General features: G+C 40.9%; 1 protein-coding gene across 2 annotated transcripts in view; it reads right to left on the bottom strand.

Annotated features, from left to right (window-relative positions):
- The window catches only part of KCNH1 (potassium voltage-gated channel subfamily H member 1), a 336,977-nt gene that overhangs the window by 147,527 nt on the left and 172,465 nt on the right, over window positions 1–16,985 (bottom strand). For both annotated transcript variants that reach the window (XM_032762968.1, XM_032762969.1), the window contains 2 exons: window positions 13,738–13,937; window positions 8,096–8,348 (listed from right to left, as the gene is read on the bottom strand). In XM_032762968.1, coding sequence (XP_032618859.1) covers window positions 8,096–8,348; window positions 13,738–13,937 — 453 coding nt within the window. The remainder of the gene's footprint in view (window positions 1–8,095; window positions 8,349–13,737; window positions 13,938–16,985) is intronic.

The raw sequence follows: 16,985 nt of genomic DNA, 5'->3' as shown, positions 1-16,985 counted from the left end.
CAAATATGTTCCAGCCCATGCAGCTCCACAAAAAATGTTAATGTTCTAAAATGTGTCTTTACAGTGGCACATTTTGGACAAACCTGCCAGGAACTGAGTAAGAGGAAAACACACAAAGGAAAATGCATGTTGTTGTACTGAATTATGAGGTTGCATTAACGACTTTGCCACGAAGCTTCATCATTTCCTGGTCTTTTCACAGAATGCAAACAATTCATATCCTAACTCATATTTGTTTTTAGGTCAGCATGCACAGATAATGCAAAAAGCACCATACCTGCTCATTGAACTAAAAGCCTCTATAGTAGCCAATAGTAAAGAAGAGCAAAACCATTATACATTCCTATTTGAAAGCTAAGAAATGCTGTAGACAACTCCTTTCTGGGGAAACAGTCTATTTGCAGAGCTATACACTTCCACACTTGAGGCCAGGCACTCAATTCCTATTAACTCATCAGTCGCAATGGGGATTCCACCAGTATGGCCCCCATTGCTGTAGTATTTTAATGCCACTGTTGCACTACAGATTGAGGGCTTAGCCATTAGTGCCTTTTGCTAAGACAAACAATCTGCATACAAGAGTAACCTATTTTAGCTCAAACATGGAATGTTACATGCTAAACATGATAAATATAGTGGAGCTGAGACAGTGACTCTTAGGCTCAAATGATCAGTTGGGCACCTAAACTGCCCCCACACATGGACAAATCTGGACTCTGAACAGAATCAGATACCTGGATGCACAAAACAGGTATTTATTAATAGCTCCCCTATTGGCAAAAGCAAACACCCAGTTGTTTCCTGCACGTATTTGGTGCGGGGCTCAGCTTACATGCCTCACTTGAAAAGGAGGTTCAACATTTCCAAAAAGTGAGTGCTTAAAGTTAGGTACCTAACTCCATATTTAAGCACTTAAAAAGAAGAACAGCCTGATTTTCAAATCATCCACAACTCTAATGGACTTCAATGAGAACTGGGAATGTTTTGAAAATTAGACCCATTTTATTCATTTTATGCATCCAATTTGGGAAACTTTGGCCGTAGTCATTAACATCAAGGACAGTTATGGCCTTATCATATTTAGTGTATCCTCTGCATCCAGTCATTGCTTACAGCTTTCGTTGAGCAAAGACAGGACACTTCTACTATTTTCCACGGCCTTCTCAGGTTAAAAAAGGTGGTCAGTTTAGTAAACAAGCATCAGTGATCTCAGGTTAAAATAAGTCTCCACCAGACCAATTTCTCAGGCCCCATGCCACAAGGCTGCTTCCTATCCCTAGTCAACTCCAAGATACACACAGGCTTCTGCTGATCCCTTGGGGCACACTACCCCATTCCACAACACAATCTTTAAACAGAAGAGATCGGGTCTAGTACAAGTAGCAGCTTTTGCTTGGACAGTTTTGCTTGCTTCCTTCCTTCAAATTTTCCAGCAAGTTGGGTTTTCCCTGGTAGTCCCATTTTCACGTCAAACAGGTCAGATTTAAGCTACATTGTTTATTATTATTTACTACCACTACTAAAAGAGAGAGCGAGCACATTCTTGATCATTCTCTTGTCTAGGTATTTATGTATCCCATCACTGTAGAGGCTGAACCAGAGCTAGCGTTAGGCATAAGGAGACTAAGCAACTGCTTAGAGCCCCAAGCAGCTCAAGGTGGCCCCCTATTGGCTTTTTTTTTAGTATGAGTTGTGGGGGAGAGGCAAAAATATTCCTGCTTAGGGGCCACTGCCTTTGGGTTGAACGCTATTTATCGGCTTTTATAACAAAGCATTCTATTGATCACTAGTCTATTTATAGAAGTTATTTATAAACAATATGTAATTTTGTTCCTATGTGGTTTTCTATAAAAAACAGAAACTATCTAGACTACATCTGGAGAGAGAGCAACAGTTTTGTCATCTCGTATGGCAACAGGAAGGAGATATGAAGAGGCGGATGATGAAGAGAGGTATATATACAAGCAGAACGTGGTTGTGTGTTTCTTAACAGTGACTATCCAGTCCACCCAGCCTCACATCTTATGGCTTCTTTTGAGTATGTTTACACTTCAGCTGGGCAGAGTGTGATTCCCAGCTTGAGAAAACATGCTCACACTACTTCTCATTGTGCTAGGGTAGCGTAGCCACAGTAACATGAGCAGCAGCTTGGGCTAGCCACTCAAGTATGTGCCAATGGCTCGGTTTGTACTCGGGGCAGCTAGCTCATCCTGCCACTCGCCACTGCCGGTACCACCATGGCTACCCTACTATTTTTACCATCATACTGCCNACCATGGCTAAAATACTATTTTTACCATCATACTGCCAGCTCCAAGTGTACACATATCCTATTTGTCCTTTCTTATTTTTTTTTTTTTTTTTTTTTTTTTTTACAACTCCAAACTTTGTCTCATGCCAATGCCTAAGCATGGAGCATCCTCCCAGTTAACATATGCCAAGCCGTCTCTCTTCTTTCAAAATCCTCTATCAAACCCACCCTTTCCATAAAATATTCCAGATACAATGACTGCACAACACTCTATGGCTCCATGGATATTACTGAGCCATAATGTTTGACTGCATTATACACCTGTCTGTCTTTAAACTGTATTACACACAGAAACTACATTAAAAAAATGTTAAGGTTGCAAAGTCAATCACTCAAAAGTTAGGAAATGCCAGAATCCAGGTTGCCTTTGCACCTTAATTTGGCCCCCTTGTGAGTATGCATTATGACATAGTATGTGATTATGTAATTAAATACTATTTTTTCCCCACAATGCAGGGAAAGTCATGCTCAGTCCCAGCCTGGAGCATGCTCAGTACTGATGGAATCTTCAGAGAATTTAGCTGCCATACTCTCACAAGTCTCTACTGTGCATATTCAAACTATGATTTTTTCAAAGGCTTGCATCTGAGCCAAATATGGGCAGATTTTAATGGGGAGGGCAAAAGACATATCCCTGACATGATGGCCAGCCCCCTGCCAAATATCATGTCCCTGGCTCCATAGCACTGAGGCGCTAGAGATCCTCAATGAAACATCTGTAAGAATTTTGTTACATGGGCAAAACAATGTATTTTCCTCTAACCTTGTTCTGAGAAACAGCTGAACCATTTTTGCTGACAATTTCCAAAGAGATTCAGCCTAAGACAAATACCCAGACTGAAAATTTCAGCCCAAAAGGCTAAAGTTTAGCAAAGTTTAGCAACTAGAAACAGGATCTGATAATGGGATGTCAGACTACCTGTGCCACCTATAATACTTCTCAAGGCAGGGATTCTGTTATTTGTCTTGCACTTTCTGCGTACTGTAAAAGTACTGAGTACACCTATAGCACTAAGTAATGGTGTGAGTGGAAGGAACAGAAAGCTTTGGAAAACCTAACAAAGTATTTGTTTGAGACCCAGAGAGAAAATGCAGAAAACCTAAAAATATGATTGGCCAAACTCTGTCCTCTGATTTCAAGGGAGCATATGCTTGACTGTCTATGGCTCTTTTATTCATGTATCTGAAGATAAAATTTAGCTTCAAATTGTACTCCTACCCAAAAGAAGATCCTTAAGGAGATCAGAGGACCTAAGGGTTGAAAAAGTTATCTAATACTATTTGCAGAAGTTACCTGGATAGCTTCGCTCCAACTAATCTCCAAACATACCTTATCTATATACCCCTGGTCTCACACCTGCCCATTAAAAAAAAACCAAAAAACAAAAAACAAAAAAAAAACTTTAAACATACAAAATAATCCTCATACAAACAACAGCCTTCCCTACTGTCTCTCCCTTTTCCCTAGCTCCCACATAGATAAATAACAATACGTGAGTTTATGGTAAGCTCTCTATTCCAGGGAACCTCTTGTCCTGAGTTTCTGTGAAGTGTCACACAATTATTGTACTATATGAATGCTACTAAAGAAAAGTTTCTACAGTGTTAAAGAAATAAGATACAAAAATCAGACAATAGCAACAAAAATTTCCATCATAACAAACCATGAATCCTGTAAAATACATCAATGGTTTGACTATGCTCTTTATCTGCCTTTCCCTCTCCTTCTAATTACCAAGGAACGTGTGTTAATTAGGTGGCCACAGAAAATGCCTGATTCTTCTCTTCTGCCCTGTATGCAATTTTCTTTTATACCAGTCTGTGCATCACCCCATTTTGAAGTCAAAGTCAATCACTTATTCTGAGAAGATGAGTTTTATTTGGATAGTAGGTAGACTTGATTTACAGTGATATTATGAAAGAGTACACAGGGTATTCCAAACACCAGCGAACTGCAGCAAATTTTTAATATGCTGTCCTTTGAGGGTCAATAATTTCAGTACTAGAAAATGTTGGCTCTAAATTGGTTCAAATATTTAGAATATTAAGGGTGTCTTGTCTTAATTTTAGATAATACTGTACAACATTCACACAGAGTAATTTAGAGATGCAACTTATTGCAATGGAAGACACAGCATTTATTTCTAATTCCAATGCTTGTTTTATTAATTTATCTTATTTTTTTTATGTTCCTGGAATAATTGAGGAGATTATAATTCCCTTCAATGTGTTCATTGGTCAAAATTATCCTACAAATTTTCATAAATTTCACGTATTCTGTGGGTTCCTATTTGATGCTTGATATTTAAAATTCAAGCTGTGTTGTTTAGTTATGATTGGTGACAAATCATGTCTGTTTTCTGGCTCAACAACACATCTACAATCATGTTTCTCATGCAATTCAGAATAGATTTTTTTCCTCCTCAGTGAGTACTATTGCTGGTTATGTGTGTTGCATGAAGGTTCATGGGAAGCAAATGCATAAGGGGAGCAAACAGAACTGGAGCATATTTGTATTTAAGTCTGAATGATTGAGGAAAACTGTGTGTGTTATTCACTCAGCTCTAGCAACAGTCTTAATGGCCTCATAAGTCACTCAACACGTAGTAAGCAGTGGGAAGCCCCAATCCTGCAAAAGGTTTACACGTGTTTAATTCTTCTGGGTTGACTTCCAACGCACTACACCGCATGCATAAAATTAAACAAGCAGATAAATTTTCACAGGAATGGGGCCTTTTACTGTTTCAATCTACATTTATATTTAGGATATCTTTAAAAAAGAACCCGCTCATAATTTAATTGATTGGTTGGGATGAAACAATGCCTGAACAGGCTGATCAGTATATTCTATCCAGAAGAGGGTGATTCAAAAGTGCTCCTGAATGTTAACAGAAAGCTCTCTTCCTGGGCCTGCTTCAGATGTATCTGGTCCATTTGAGTAATTTGTGTGGACTAGTATGAAAAGAGGCCATCAGACAGAATTTAGGCCACACTCTTCATTGGTGGTGTATTCCTGCCTGGTGCAGAATTAGCTCTTTGAATCAATGGTGAGAGCCTGTTTTTTGAGAAATTCTACCTGCAATGTTAATTGGATATATGCCATGCCATAACCCCTTCCTTTTCAGGTGAGGTTAGGAACTTACAAGCCACCTTTAATTTCAGATAACAGAACAATTGTACATGACTTATACAAGTCAGTTGAAAAAAAAAATGGTGGTGCTTTTTTATACACTTATAGCACCAGAACCTGTATTCCTTATACAGGCCCAACACCCACAAATTGGGAGGTATGCCAGGTCAGGCCAAGGAACAATTTATATGCAAAATATACTTTTGAATTGGACTCGATTTAAATAAATAACACTTTGCCCCTCTGTAGTGCCTTCCATCTAAGGGTGTCAAAGCACTTTTATAAGTCCTGTAGAGTAGAAAAAAGTATTCCGATTTTACAGATAAGAAAACTACAGTGAAGTTATGTTAAAGGGGAAACCCCAACCCTACCTCTTTGGAGGCACTCTTGACAATGGAAGTGGTGAGGTTTTGCTGTGCTGGAGGAAGGGAAAGTGCCAAGACTGCATAGGAGCATGCATATCCCCTCTGCTGTGCAGAGCTCAGCTTTTGGAGAGACCACTGGATGCTACGGTGCAGGGTAAGTGGGGCAGGGCCAGAGAACTTGCTATTCCAATCTGACACAAGGGAATGGGAGTTTAAACAGTCTGCAGAACCCACTCCAACCATTGGGCTGGAGTAGCCTCCATGGAAGGTGCCACACCCTGAATTTTAGGGAGGGAAATTCCTCAGGTTGGAAACCACACAGAAAATTTGCCCCTATGAAACTTGTCCAGTTCCCACAGCTGGTCCTGGCAGAGCCACAAACAGAACCCAAATCTCCTGACTTTTGCATTCATCTATTAGTCTCACAAGTAAAACACAGGGTCCACTCAAACTGCCATTGGAGCTGCTTCTGCTTGCAAGTTTTATTTTAAAAAGGGAGGGGGATGAGGAGAATATCAAGGGAATAAATCTATTTATTGTCCCATGAGAACAGTGATAATACAAAATAATATTTCTATTCATTCAGGCACTGAGTGAGTGGCCTTATTTATTTATCCATAATCTTTTATTGATGACAACATCAGCTCTCAATGCATTGGGACCTTGGGTTTCCTTAACATTAATTTCTTCAGGAATTTATGCTGACTTCTTTTAAAAATAGTTGTGAAAATTAAACAAGGGTAGATGGTGATGCTAACATGAAGGAATTTGTTTATATTTTTTAAAAAAGGCCTATTTCAATTCCTTTCCTTTAAAAATTAATGAAACAGTAGTAGATATTCTGCATTCTTCTGATGAATATAGTAGGGGGAAAATAGGGTAATGAGATACAAGGTGATACTTCAATTTAAGACATTGTTTCACATTAGCCATATTAATTACTGAAGTCAGCATGTGAAAATGGAATAAGTGTCTGCCTGGATGTGTGACTTCAGGAGTAGCAGACACTGCTCAGTATCTTACAGGATTAAACCATTACATGTATTTTACACACACACACACACACACACACACACACACACACACACACTTGCTATAGAACAAAATAGACCTGATTACTTCACTGCCTTGCACCATCGTTACTCACTCACACATGCAAAAATGAGTGTAAAACATTTTTTACAGGCAAAATTCTCCAGACCTCTAAGCTAACCACACTACTTACGCAGCTCTACTCAGGCACAGTGGAGAACTTAGCCCAGTGGAGCAGTCTTATTTTGCCAGTAGAAATTTCTAGTAGAAGAGTTGGGTATATCTGTTCTGAGAGATTAAGGTTACTGGGTTGGTGAGATTTTTGTTTTTGTTTGTTTTTTTAAGGCTGGTATGAGCGACAGATACTGGTTTAAGCCACCGTGAGGTTCTATGTTTTCACAAAAAGGTCACACAGTATCAAGGGATAAATATCACCTTTTCAATGCTCTAGCCACCTCATGATTTAGCTACGTCTACTGGATTATCCGTCTTTTCTCCTTCAGAGTGTTGTTCGCATCACTGCGAGCTCTTTGTATGGTTTTAATGCCTCCAGCCTAGAGTGCCATTCCTAGTTTAAATCCTCTACATTTCTAGATTACTTTGACCTTGGGAGACAGACTGTTGTTTTGAAAGGGATTGTAAATGACATTAGCGTTTGCTTACTATAACACATACCTGGTTAAGTGTGACAGCATTGTCTGTAAACCGTCTCCTGAGTCATCCCACAAGAATTGCTTTTAGTTTTAAAATATTCATTTTCTTAGGGAGACATTGAACACAGAACCTTTTTTTTTAAAAAAAAAACACAACAACGGAATTTAAACAATTATAGGTACAATTTTCAAAACCACTCAGCACTGACCTAACTCTGCTCACTCTGAAGGCAGCATTAAAACTCCCATTGACCTCAATGGGAGCACAGCTAGGCCAGGGCTGAGCACTTTGGAAAAAAGTTACAGGTGAGGTGCATGCACCTTTACACAGACTCACATGAAGTAGGAAGGATTCTCTTATGCTTCTGTACCAGGTTTCTATGTAACCTTGAACAAGTCACAATCTCTTCTCTGCCTCTGTTTCTTCACCTGTTAAAGGGGGGTGATAATACACAGATACCTCCCCAGGGCATTATGAGGCTAAATTAATTAATGGTTTGAAAGCACGGTGAGACTCTTTAATGGAAGGTGCTATGGAATGCAGAAGATTAGCATTATATTAGTTAGGCACACACGTGCACGCACTATAAACAATGAGACGTACCCAAAATAGCAACAACTTCATCGTCCTGGATTACTTCCAAAGACCCTGAAACCACAAAGCAAAGGCTGTCCACACTCTCGCCAGCATGGTAGATCAGATCCCCGGGGGCACAGTGTACAGTCTGAAATTCCATGGCCAGGGCTCGAAGGCACCCATCGCTAGCCAGTCTGAATGCTGGGTGCTCCTTGAAAACTTTGCGGTTCAGATGCACACAGATGTCTGCTCGCATATCCTTAGGGCAGATCTGTAAAACCTAAAAGGAGATTAGATCATCAGTTTCTATGCAGGAGTCCTAGAGCTTCTATCGGCTGGTTGCCTTCATTGTGTCATCCCATTTTTTTTTTAACCTATAGCAGAGTTTAAGAGCTACAGCATTCTTCTCATACATTTCCACCCTCAGTTAAAAGAAAAAACTCCATAACATTAACTTAGCCTACTTCACAATACCAGAAGGAAAATAATGTTTTATCTCAGCAGCATGCTCTGCTGGATATTGAATTACTAGAATAAATGCTGCAGGTTTTTAAAACAGTAAAATTAACAGCACAGCAATGCACAAAGCTTGTGTAGAAAAAACTGCTAGTGCCATGGGCTTGTATTTGATGGATATTTCATTTTTAATAGGAAAATTCCATGAAAAATCTGCACAAACTGTGCATAGTGCATTACCTACGTGGAGTGTGCGTGGTAAGGGGAGTCATGGTTTCTTTTAAGCTAACGCAGAAAATGTAATAACCTATCGTGGCTAACTGCAGAAGTATAAACACCTCACCCGCTGGCAATGAAGAGAGTCCTTTGTGTGTGAGATAAGTTGGCTTCCACCCGGTTTTCCATAGTGGGGCATCTTTAACCTTCCAGGGACAACAACATTTCTTCTAGTGCACCATCCTAATGGGTTTCTGTTAATATACTTCTATCTTTATTTGTATATTTGTGCCACTGCATTAGTGATCCTGTTGTGTCCAGTGTCACATCTACCTTCAGAGACTGTTGATATGCTACAGACACAAAGTGAAGTGGGGACAGTGGATTTCCCAGTGTACATACAAATTTAAAATGACTAGTGAAAACTCTGGAATTGTACAACATGAATAGGAATTTGGAATCACCAACTTTCCTGCAGCATTAATCTCTGATGGACTGGACATCAACACTCATTATTTGAGAGAAATACGTCTAACAGAGTAGATGGTGTTTGCCTTATTTTTCCCGAAAGTAACTACTTCATCCACTTAAGGAACAACCTTCATGAGCTCCAAAGTTACTCCCATGCATCCATCCCTTGATGGACGGAGGGTGGTAGTTCAGTGCAAAAGCTCATAGGTATTAGAGGCAAGGGTAAAAGAGTAAATAGTTAGACTTATCAGAGACCAGAGACTATAATAAGGGACCACCATGGTATAAAACTAGAGTTCCAAGGCCCATATTTTCATCTATACGGCATGTTAACTAAGTGCCTGCATCCCTGCACACAGCTTCTTATTTGTGTATGCAAATATGCCTCCAGGGTCAAATCTTCTATCACTGGCCAAAGCCTAGGTACCAGGCTTTGCTCATGAGTCCTCTACAGAGCTGGAGGGATGGAATTCTACAACCAAGAGTGCCGCGTGCCAGAAGAAAACTAATCAACAGCCACTGTAAGAGTCTCCTTAACTACCATGGCTCCCTAGTCTGGAGGCAAGAGGATCTGTTGCAGATCCACTAAAGCTTTAAGTTTCTAGTTCCCAAGGAGCCATGCTACTATAGGATGCAGCCTGAGGCTGAGAAATACATCTGTGGTGCTTGGGCGTGGACCCTATTTGATGATCCCTCCAGTCTGCCCATGCTGAGCGGCAGAACAACAGTAGTTCTGCAACTTTTCAGGCTCTACATTCTCACATTAGGAGTGAGGGAACAACATTTGGCTTGGACACACATAAGTGAGGTACACCTCTACCTCGATACCAACGCTGTCCTCGGGAGCCAAAAAAAAAAAATCTTACCACGTTATAGGTGAAACCGCATTATATCGAACTTGCTTTGATCCACCAGAGTGCACAGCCCCGCTCACCCCGGAGCACTGCTTTACCGCGTTATAGCTGAATTCGTGTTATATCGGTTTGCGTTATACTGAGGTAGAGGTGTAGTTAGCTGTACAGTTACCCAATTTACACTTGGAATGTTTATGTTCACACATACATACCATATTTGCAGAAACTTGCCATTCAGAGATTAGCTTAGGAAGCATGTGCGCACACACACACACTTCACAATTATCTTATTGTCACATACATATTTTCAGGTGCTGTTATAACTGGGGCAATCACAGGAAAACCTCTGATTTTGCTAACAATAACTTTATGAAGGCACACAATATAAACCAGCATTACTGATGGTGAGCTGACCAAGTGGTTTGAAGCGAAAACTGGAGTCAAACAGGTATACATATTTAGTCCCATACCTTTTGCTCTATACTTAGAAAATTTCTTGTCCAGTTCCCTGAATAACATTGGTGGTGGCCACAGGATATCAGGACAAATGATCAATCACCTTGACTTTGCAAACATCATTATAATGGTAAGGTCTGTGGAGGAATAGAACCAAGAAGCCACAACTAACCTATACACAACAGAATGGAGATTAAAACTGAACAAAAGACCAAACTAATTGAAACATCAAAAATTAAGAAACAGCCTAAACTCATCATTAACAGTGTCGACACTGAACAAGTAGAGAGTTTCTGCTACTTAGATTCCATCATAAGGTATGACAACCACTATGAAGACAACATTGACAAGTGGACAGCTACTGCCAGGAGAATATTCACTTGCCTGAATATAAATGTTTGGAACCTTAACTCACCATGTCCATGACAGCTAAACTTAGTTTATATACAGTGCTCTCATTGTACCCATATTACTTCATGGTTGTGAAACATGGGTACTGATAAAGCATCTGGAGCAAGAGCTGCAAATATCTGAAATTAGTTGCTTGCACCATATCCAGGTACGACAAGGTTAGACGGACTAAAGAAATGATGACATCCATAGAAGACTAAAAGTCCAGTGAGTGACTACAATCATCAAAAAGGTGCCAACTACAATGGTTTGGCAATGTTGCTACCATGACCTCATACTGACTGCCTAAAATTGTTCTGTATGGAAATAATGCATGGAGAGAGAGGCAGCAGACATCTATGGAGTTAGTGGTATTTCATGGTATATAGAGCCATCTAGGAAACTCTCCTGCAGGGTCCAGTGAGAGCTCAAAACAGAAGTGGATGGAATCCTCTCATAAATTTGGCCCTACCCAACCTTGGTATTGGAAGGAGGAGATAATGATTTTATGAAACTCTCATCCAAAATGCTTCTGGCTCCTCCTATCGAATAGGATATTATTGTATTTCTCACTCCTATTTTAGAGAAGTTTGGGGGATTGCCTTCAGACTTTCAAATACGTTAAACCCACTATAGGTAAACCTTGATGTCTGTGAGAGTTCCTAGGACTGTAGTAGCCTTTCATCAGTGTGAATATTGCAAAGAAGCCAAATGTGGATCATCATGGATTAGTTAGTGTTTGCCACGGGTTCCTGGTTAAACTTGATTCAAATGACATTTGCAAAACCTGCAGGCTTGCCTTTGCTTTTAGTTGGTTATTCATCCCCAGACTTGTGCACAGTCAGCACCAGTTTAAGCACCATATTACAAAGATTGATTCTGAGGATAAATTCCCCTTTAAATATTTGTTTTACCTGTAGCAGGTTGCATTATATTACACACTAACAATGGCAGCTGTGCAGGCATGTGGAAGTGATACCACGTTTTATTCATTATGCAGCATTCTGGAAGTTGTGTATGAATGCACAAATCAATGGAGCTCAGACTGGAGAATTTATGGACTGGTACAACCATTAGTCCGTGGTATATTTGTTAGTCCTTGTTATAAATGTTGAGACTGATTTTTTTTTGTTTTATAGCCATAAATATTGGCGCTTAAGCTTCCAAAGCGTCAGTTACTGAAAGCTACATCATATGCTCTTTGAGATTCTGATAATTGAAGACTTTTCATATTAAAATAATTCTAGAAGGTGAAATGAGTCAGATGTGATTTAATTTGAGTCTCGCTATCTCCAAAGCCATTCCCAGCAGTACATATCTAATATTTCCATTTTAAGCAAGGGAAGCCAGGGATGAGTCGCAAACATTTTTACATGCAGAATTACATTTTGTTGTTGGAGCATCCCACTGTACTGCATACCCTGGGTGTCCCCTGACCGTCCTTCCCAGGTGCCTTTACATCCTTCCCTGAGGGCCACAAAAAGCAGTATTTATGAGGATATGATCAGTGCCGCTGCTGATCAGTAACATCCAGCACTGCAATATCATTCATCCTGGAGAACTGCTGTTCTGCACAATACCCACCTCGAGTTGCACTCTGGGACCCAGATGGCAGAAAGTAATGCTAAAGATCCTCATCAGGAAGTCAACAGTCCCGTCTTCCTATGGGACTCCAGACAACCATCTCCAGGCTGCATCTGCTCAGCCCATCTCTAACAACATTTTAAGTGCTAGAGAGCAATGAGTTTGTTTGTTTGTTTTTAAATCACATCATCCACCATTTTGAACAGTAAATTAAACAACCAACCAGCAGGTTGGTGATTGGAACCTTGTTGTAATTTCCTGAATTAATAGCCCTAGAACACACACCAGGCTCATTTCTCTGCTAACAAAAGGAAAACAATATCCATCTCTAGAAAAGTAGGCACCTAATATGAAGGGACTAAAGAGAAATGTTTTTGTTTTGGTGAAGGGGTTTTTGTTATCTCAATATACACAGAGGGAGTTGTGCCTGTAAATCCAATGAATTAAGATGAGAATATTCCCCTAGTAAAAGGAAGATCCCAAACTATCTTATTACAAGAATAGCTAACCTATATTAATAACCTATACCCTATACATGTACATGGTAATCAATACCCCTATGAATATGTGACAGGAGCGGACTGTGCACAGAACCACAGTTGCAACACGCGCCTCTCTCTGTGGTCAGGCAGCTCCCCTGAGCAGCATGATCTTGTTTCCTCCCAACCTCCTTTTGCGTGGCATCCATCCCTTAGGGCCCAGGATATGACCAATCCCTACACTCTCGGAGTACAGAGACTGCAATTGTGCCTGGCCTCTGGCATGGAGGGTGAAAAGGAAGGCAAGGCTGCCTGTGCCCTGTCCCCCTGGATACTCAGACATGATCAGTGCACATTCTAGACCAGGGGTTCTCAAATTGGGGGTCAGGACCCCTCAGGGGGTCACAAGGTTATTACATGGGGAGTCACAAGCTGTCAGCTCCCACCCCAGACCCCGCTTTGCCTCCAGCATTTATAATGGCGTTAAATGTATTAAAAAAGTGTTTTTAATTTATAAGGGGGGGTCGCACTAAGAGGCTTGCTATGTGAAAGGGGTCACCAGTACTAACGTTTGAGAACCACTGCTCTAGCCCTATGAGAATATAAAACCTATCATCATCAATGCAAATTTTGTTTGTTTGATGTAATATTGGCATCTCAATAATTCAACAGCTAAAAATATCAACATTAGTGACTAAATGGTTTGCAAGCTCGGAAGAGCTTTGAGTAAGCGATATGTTTCTTTCAGGTTATATTCTCTCACCTTTTCAGTATCTATCCCCCTGGACATTGACCAAGTGGAAACGATATAGTCCATCACACGTTCGCTCAGACCTTTGGGCACTTGGTAGAGTTTAAGGAAGTCCCGGACGCTGTTCAGCATTTCATGGTACCGGTTTGTGTTAGCATACATTTGCTGAAAGATGGTTGTCACATTACCAAAAATGGTTGCATACAGAAGTGCTGTAAACAAAAGAAAAAAAGTAAGGTAGGTATTTTTCTAAAGTCTCAAGGAGCAGCAGACTGGAGAGCTATGTAATAATATGTTGTGTTGGTTTGTCTGCCCTCTCATAATGTCTGTGTGTCCATATATCCAAGGGCAACAGTAATGTCAGGTCCACAAAAGTTTATGTGATCACTTCACCAAGTTAGGCTGGTAAAATCGTATAACACACAAATACAAACATGTCTGGGTCACTTGCAGCACTACAAATTCAGGATGGCTGTATAATTTATGATGGTAAGTATTGGGAAGTGAAAGGGAATTACCAGAACATATTCTATACATTTGTCTTTGTCCATAAAACAATTTAGTATCATCAAAAACCATATAAAAACAAAACGTAAGATAAAAGAATGTTAAGACAAATAGTTTGACAGTAAATAGTTTAAAATTTCATCTATGGTCAATTGCTCCCGTGTTAAAATGCCATCAGTGACAGATTTCCCTGCTTTAAATGCATTACTACAGTAGTCAGTCGAGCCATCATTATCCACCTCATCGTGACAATAACAATGCATCAGAGCAGAAGATGGAACATAATATACAATCAGCATGGGTCAGTGATTTATAAATACAAATGTAATAATGCAGATTTTTATGTATTATGTTTAATATTCTTCAGGCAGAAGGAACAGCAAGGTCTCAGGCAAGAATGAGAATTAGAGCAATCCCCTTCCCCAAACACAGAATCTGGGGTATGCCTTCTGACGACAGTCCGTTTACTTACAATGGCCAAATGGTTTGTTTGTTAAAGAATTTGTTAAAGTAGTACAAAAATGAGTATTTTTTTCGTTTCCTTTTTTAAAAAAAAATCAGAGGCAGAAAGTCAGACACAGACGCACAGCACTTTAAAAAATCTATTCACGCAAGGCATTCGGCTGGGTGAGTGTCAGCCTGAATGCCTGCATTCTAACAGCATACGGGGTGCTGGAGCTGCCGTTCATGGTCACAATGTGAGGCAGCCCCTCTCAAGGTCTCTTACCTCATCTCTGTGCCCTACCCAAGCCACCTGCATGTAATCATCACTGGGAAAAGAGACCTGAGGAGAATACTGGAGCACCAGACCAGCTCAATGAAAGGAAAGCCAAGAAACCATCAGAGTAGATTAGACAACCAAGGGAGCAATCATCCTGAGAGGGCATCCAAGCAGTGACTGAGCCCTGGCTGAGCAGTGAGTACCTGCTTCTAACCCACCTCTTCTCCTCCGCATTTTTTCTGCTTCTCTGTTTGTCATTTCCCTGCTCCTCGTCTTCTTTCCCTTGTCCCTTTCCCTTTTTCTCTCCTGCTTCACTTCTCTGAGAGAGAATCTCTTTATTTAGGCCAGGACTACAGCACCTATTTAACTGGTTTTACTCTGTTTAGCAGGGCTGGATTAAGGCAATCTGGGAGTCTAAACACACCACCCCACAGAGGCCCCCCTTTGGCCCAACCCCCACACCTCTAGGCCACACTCTCACAACTGAGGCCCTGCTCCTCCAAGGAGTGGTAGTGGCGTGAATCACCATCACTTTGGGCAGGCGAGGCCTCCTCAGTCCTCTGGCTTCAGGCAGAGTGTAGTTTGTCCCAGAGGAGGAAGGACTTGACCCCCTTACACACCTCAGAATGGGGGCCCCTTCTAACACCAGCCCAGCAGAGCCATATTGGGGGGGCAGCTGCATGGGCCTCAATAAACAGCATCCCCAATGAGCTCAAGCTGGATCCTGAGGGTAGAGAGAGTGTCAGAATTAACCACCAAGCAAAGCGAATAGGGTAGCTTTCAAATCAGTTTGGGGTACTGCTTCAGCCTGCCTACAGATTCAAGCAGCACCAGTTACACTTGGTTCATGTTTTCAAGGTTTTGTTCACAACCACAAGGGTTAGAGACACAACTTTTAAAAAAAATAAAGCTCACATTCTCAGGTCATTCCATGACTCCTGAAGCCAAGACCCTAGATACAGATCTACAATACAGCTTATGTTTCAATCCAGTCCTGCCATTCAGGGGCTCAGCACCTAAATGTTTTAACTGCGGGAAAGGGTCGCTTGTGAGGCACCCTAGCTGCACAGATACTGTTCACTCTGGTAAATAGGCTTAGCACTTGGGTTACTTAAAATCAAGTAAACGTTTAATGCTCTGGACACCATACACACAGACAGACTATATACCAGTGACACCTGCTTTCTGTAACTACCTCGGCTGCTATTAAGCCAACTAAAACACTGCAAGGTTTTATGTCTGATAAAGTCTTTCATCATCTTCTGTAAGTACTTTCAGAACTGTCCTTTTCTCCCTAGGCCATTGAGATCAGATGAGTAGGTTCAATCTGGATTTAGTCCAGTGCAGGCCTTCTCAGGAGGATATGCCCATGCATGGAACTGCCTCCCTGAGGATGCGTAACCATTTTCAGAACTCCTAAATCCTTTCTGCTTGAACTAGGTTGCCCATTTTCCACCTACCCTTCTGCACAGATGGATAGGGGGCTGGTGCTAGGGGAATGTAACTGGACCACTCTCCCTACTTCAGTCATCACTGCATACAGTATCCAAGGGCACTTTTGATAAGACCTCAATAAATTATTTATGTATTCATGGGCCAAATCCTGGGAACCTTACTCAGTTTCAACTCCATCACACCTCTCCTGGGATCCATAGTGCTTTAGTATAAGCACTGCTTAAAAGCTGAGAAAGGTCTTCAGGATTTGGTCCAACATAACTATACATAGGGTGACCAGATAGCAAAAGTGAAAAATTGGGACAGGGGGGTGGGAGGTAATAGGTGCCTATGTAAGAAAAAGCTCCAAAAAATCAGGACTGTCCCTATAAAATCAGGACATCTGGTCACCTTAACTATACATAATCCTATTAACATACATATATTTGCTAACTTAGTCACGTAGAGCAAGTGTAGCAGAACACCATAAAGAAAAGAAAAAACAGGAAGGCCAGCTTTTTAAATCAGATAACCAAGAGCTGATTGGACCTTGGACCAACCCCTTGGACCACTTCCTCATCAGTTTTTATTTAGTCCT

This window comes from Chelonoidis abingdonii, chromosome 3 (assembly GCF_003597395.2).
Source record: "Chelonoidis abingdonii isolate Lonesome George chromosome 3, CheloAbing_2.0, whole genome shotgun sequence".
In the NCBI taxonomy this organism is placed as follows: domain Eukaryota; kingdom Metazoa; phylum Chordata; order Testudines; family Testudinidae; genus Chelonoidis; species Chelonoidis abingdonii.
This window is presented reverse-complemented; position numbering and strand designations above follow the sequence as displayed.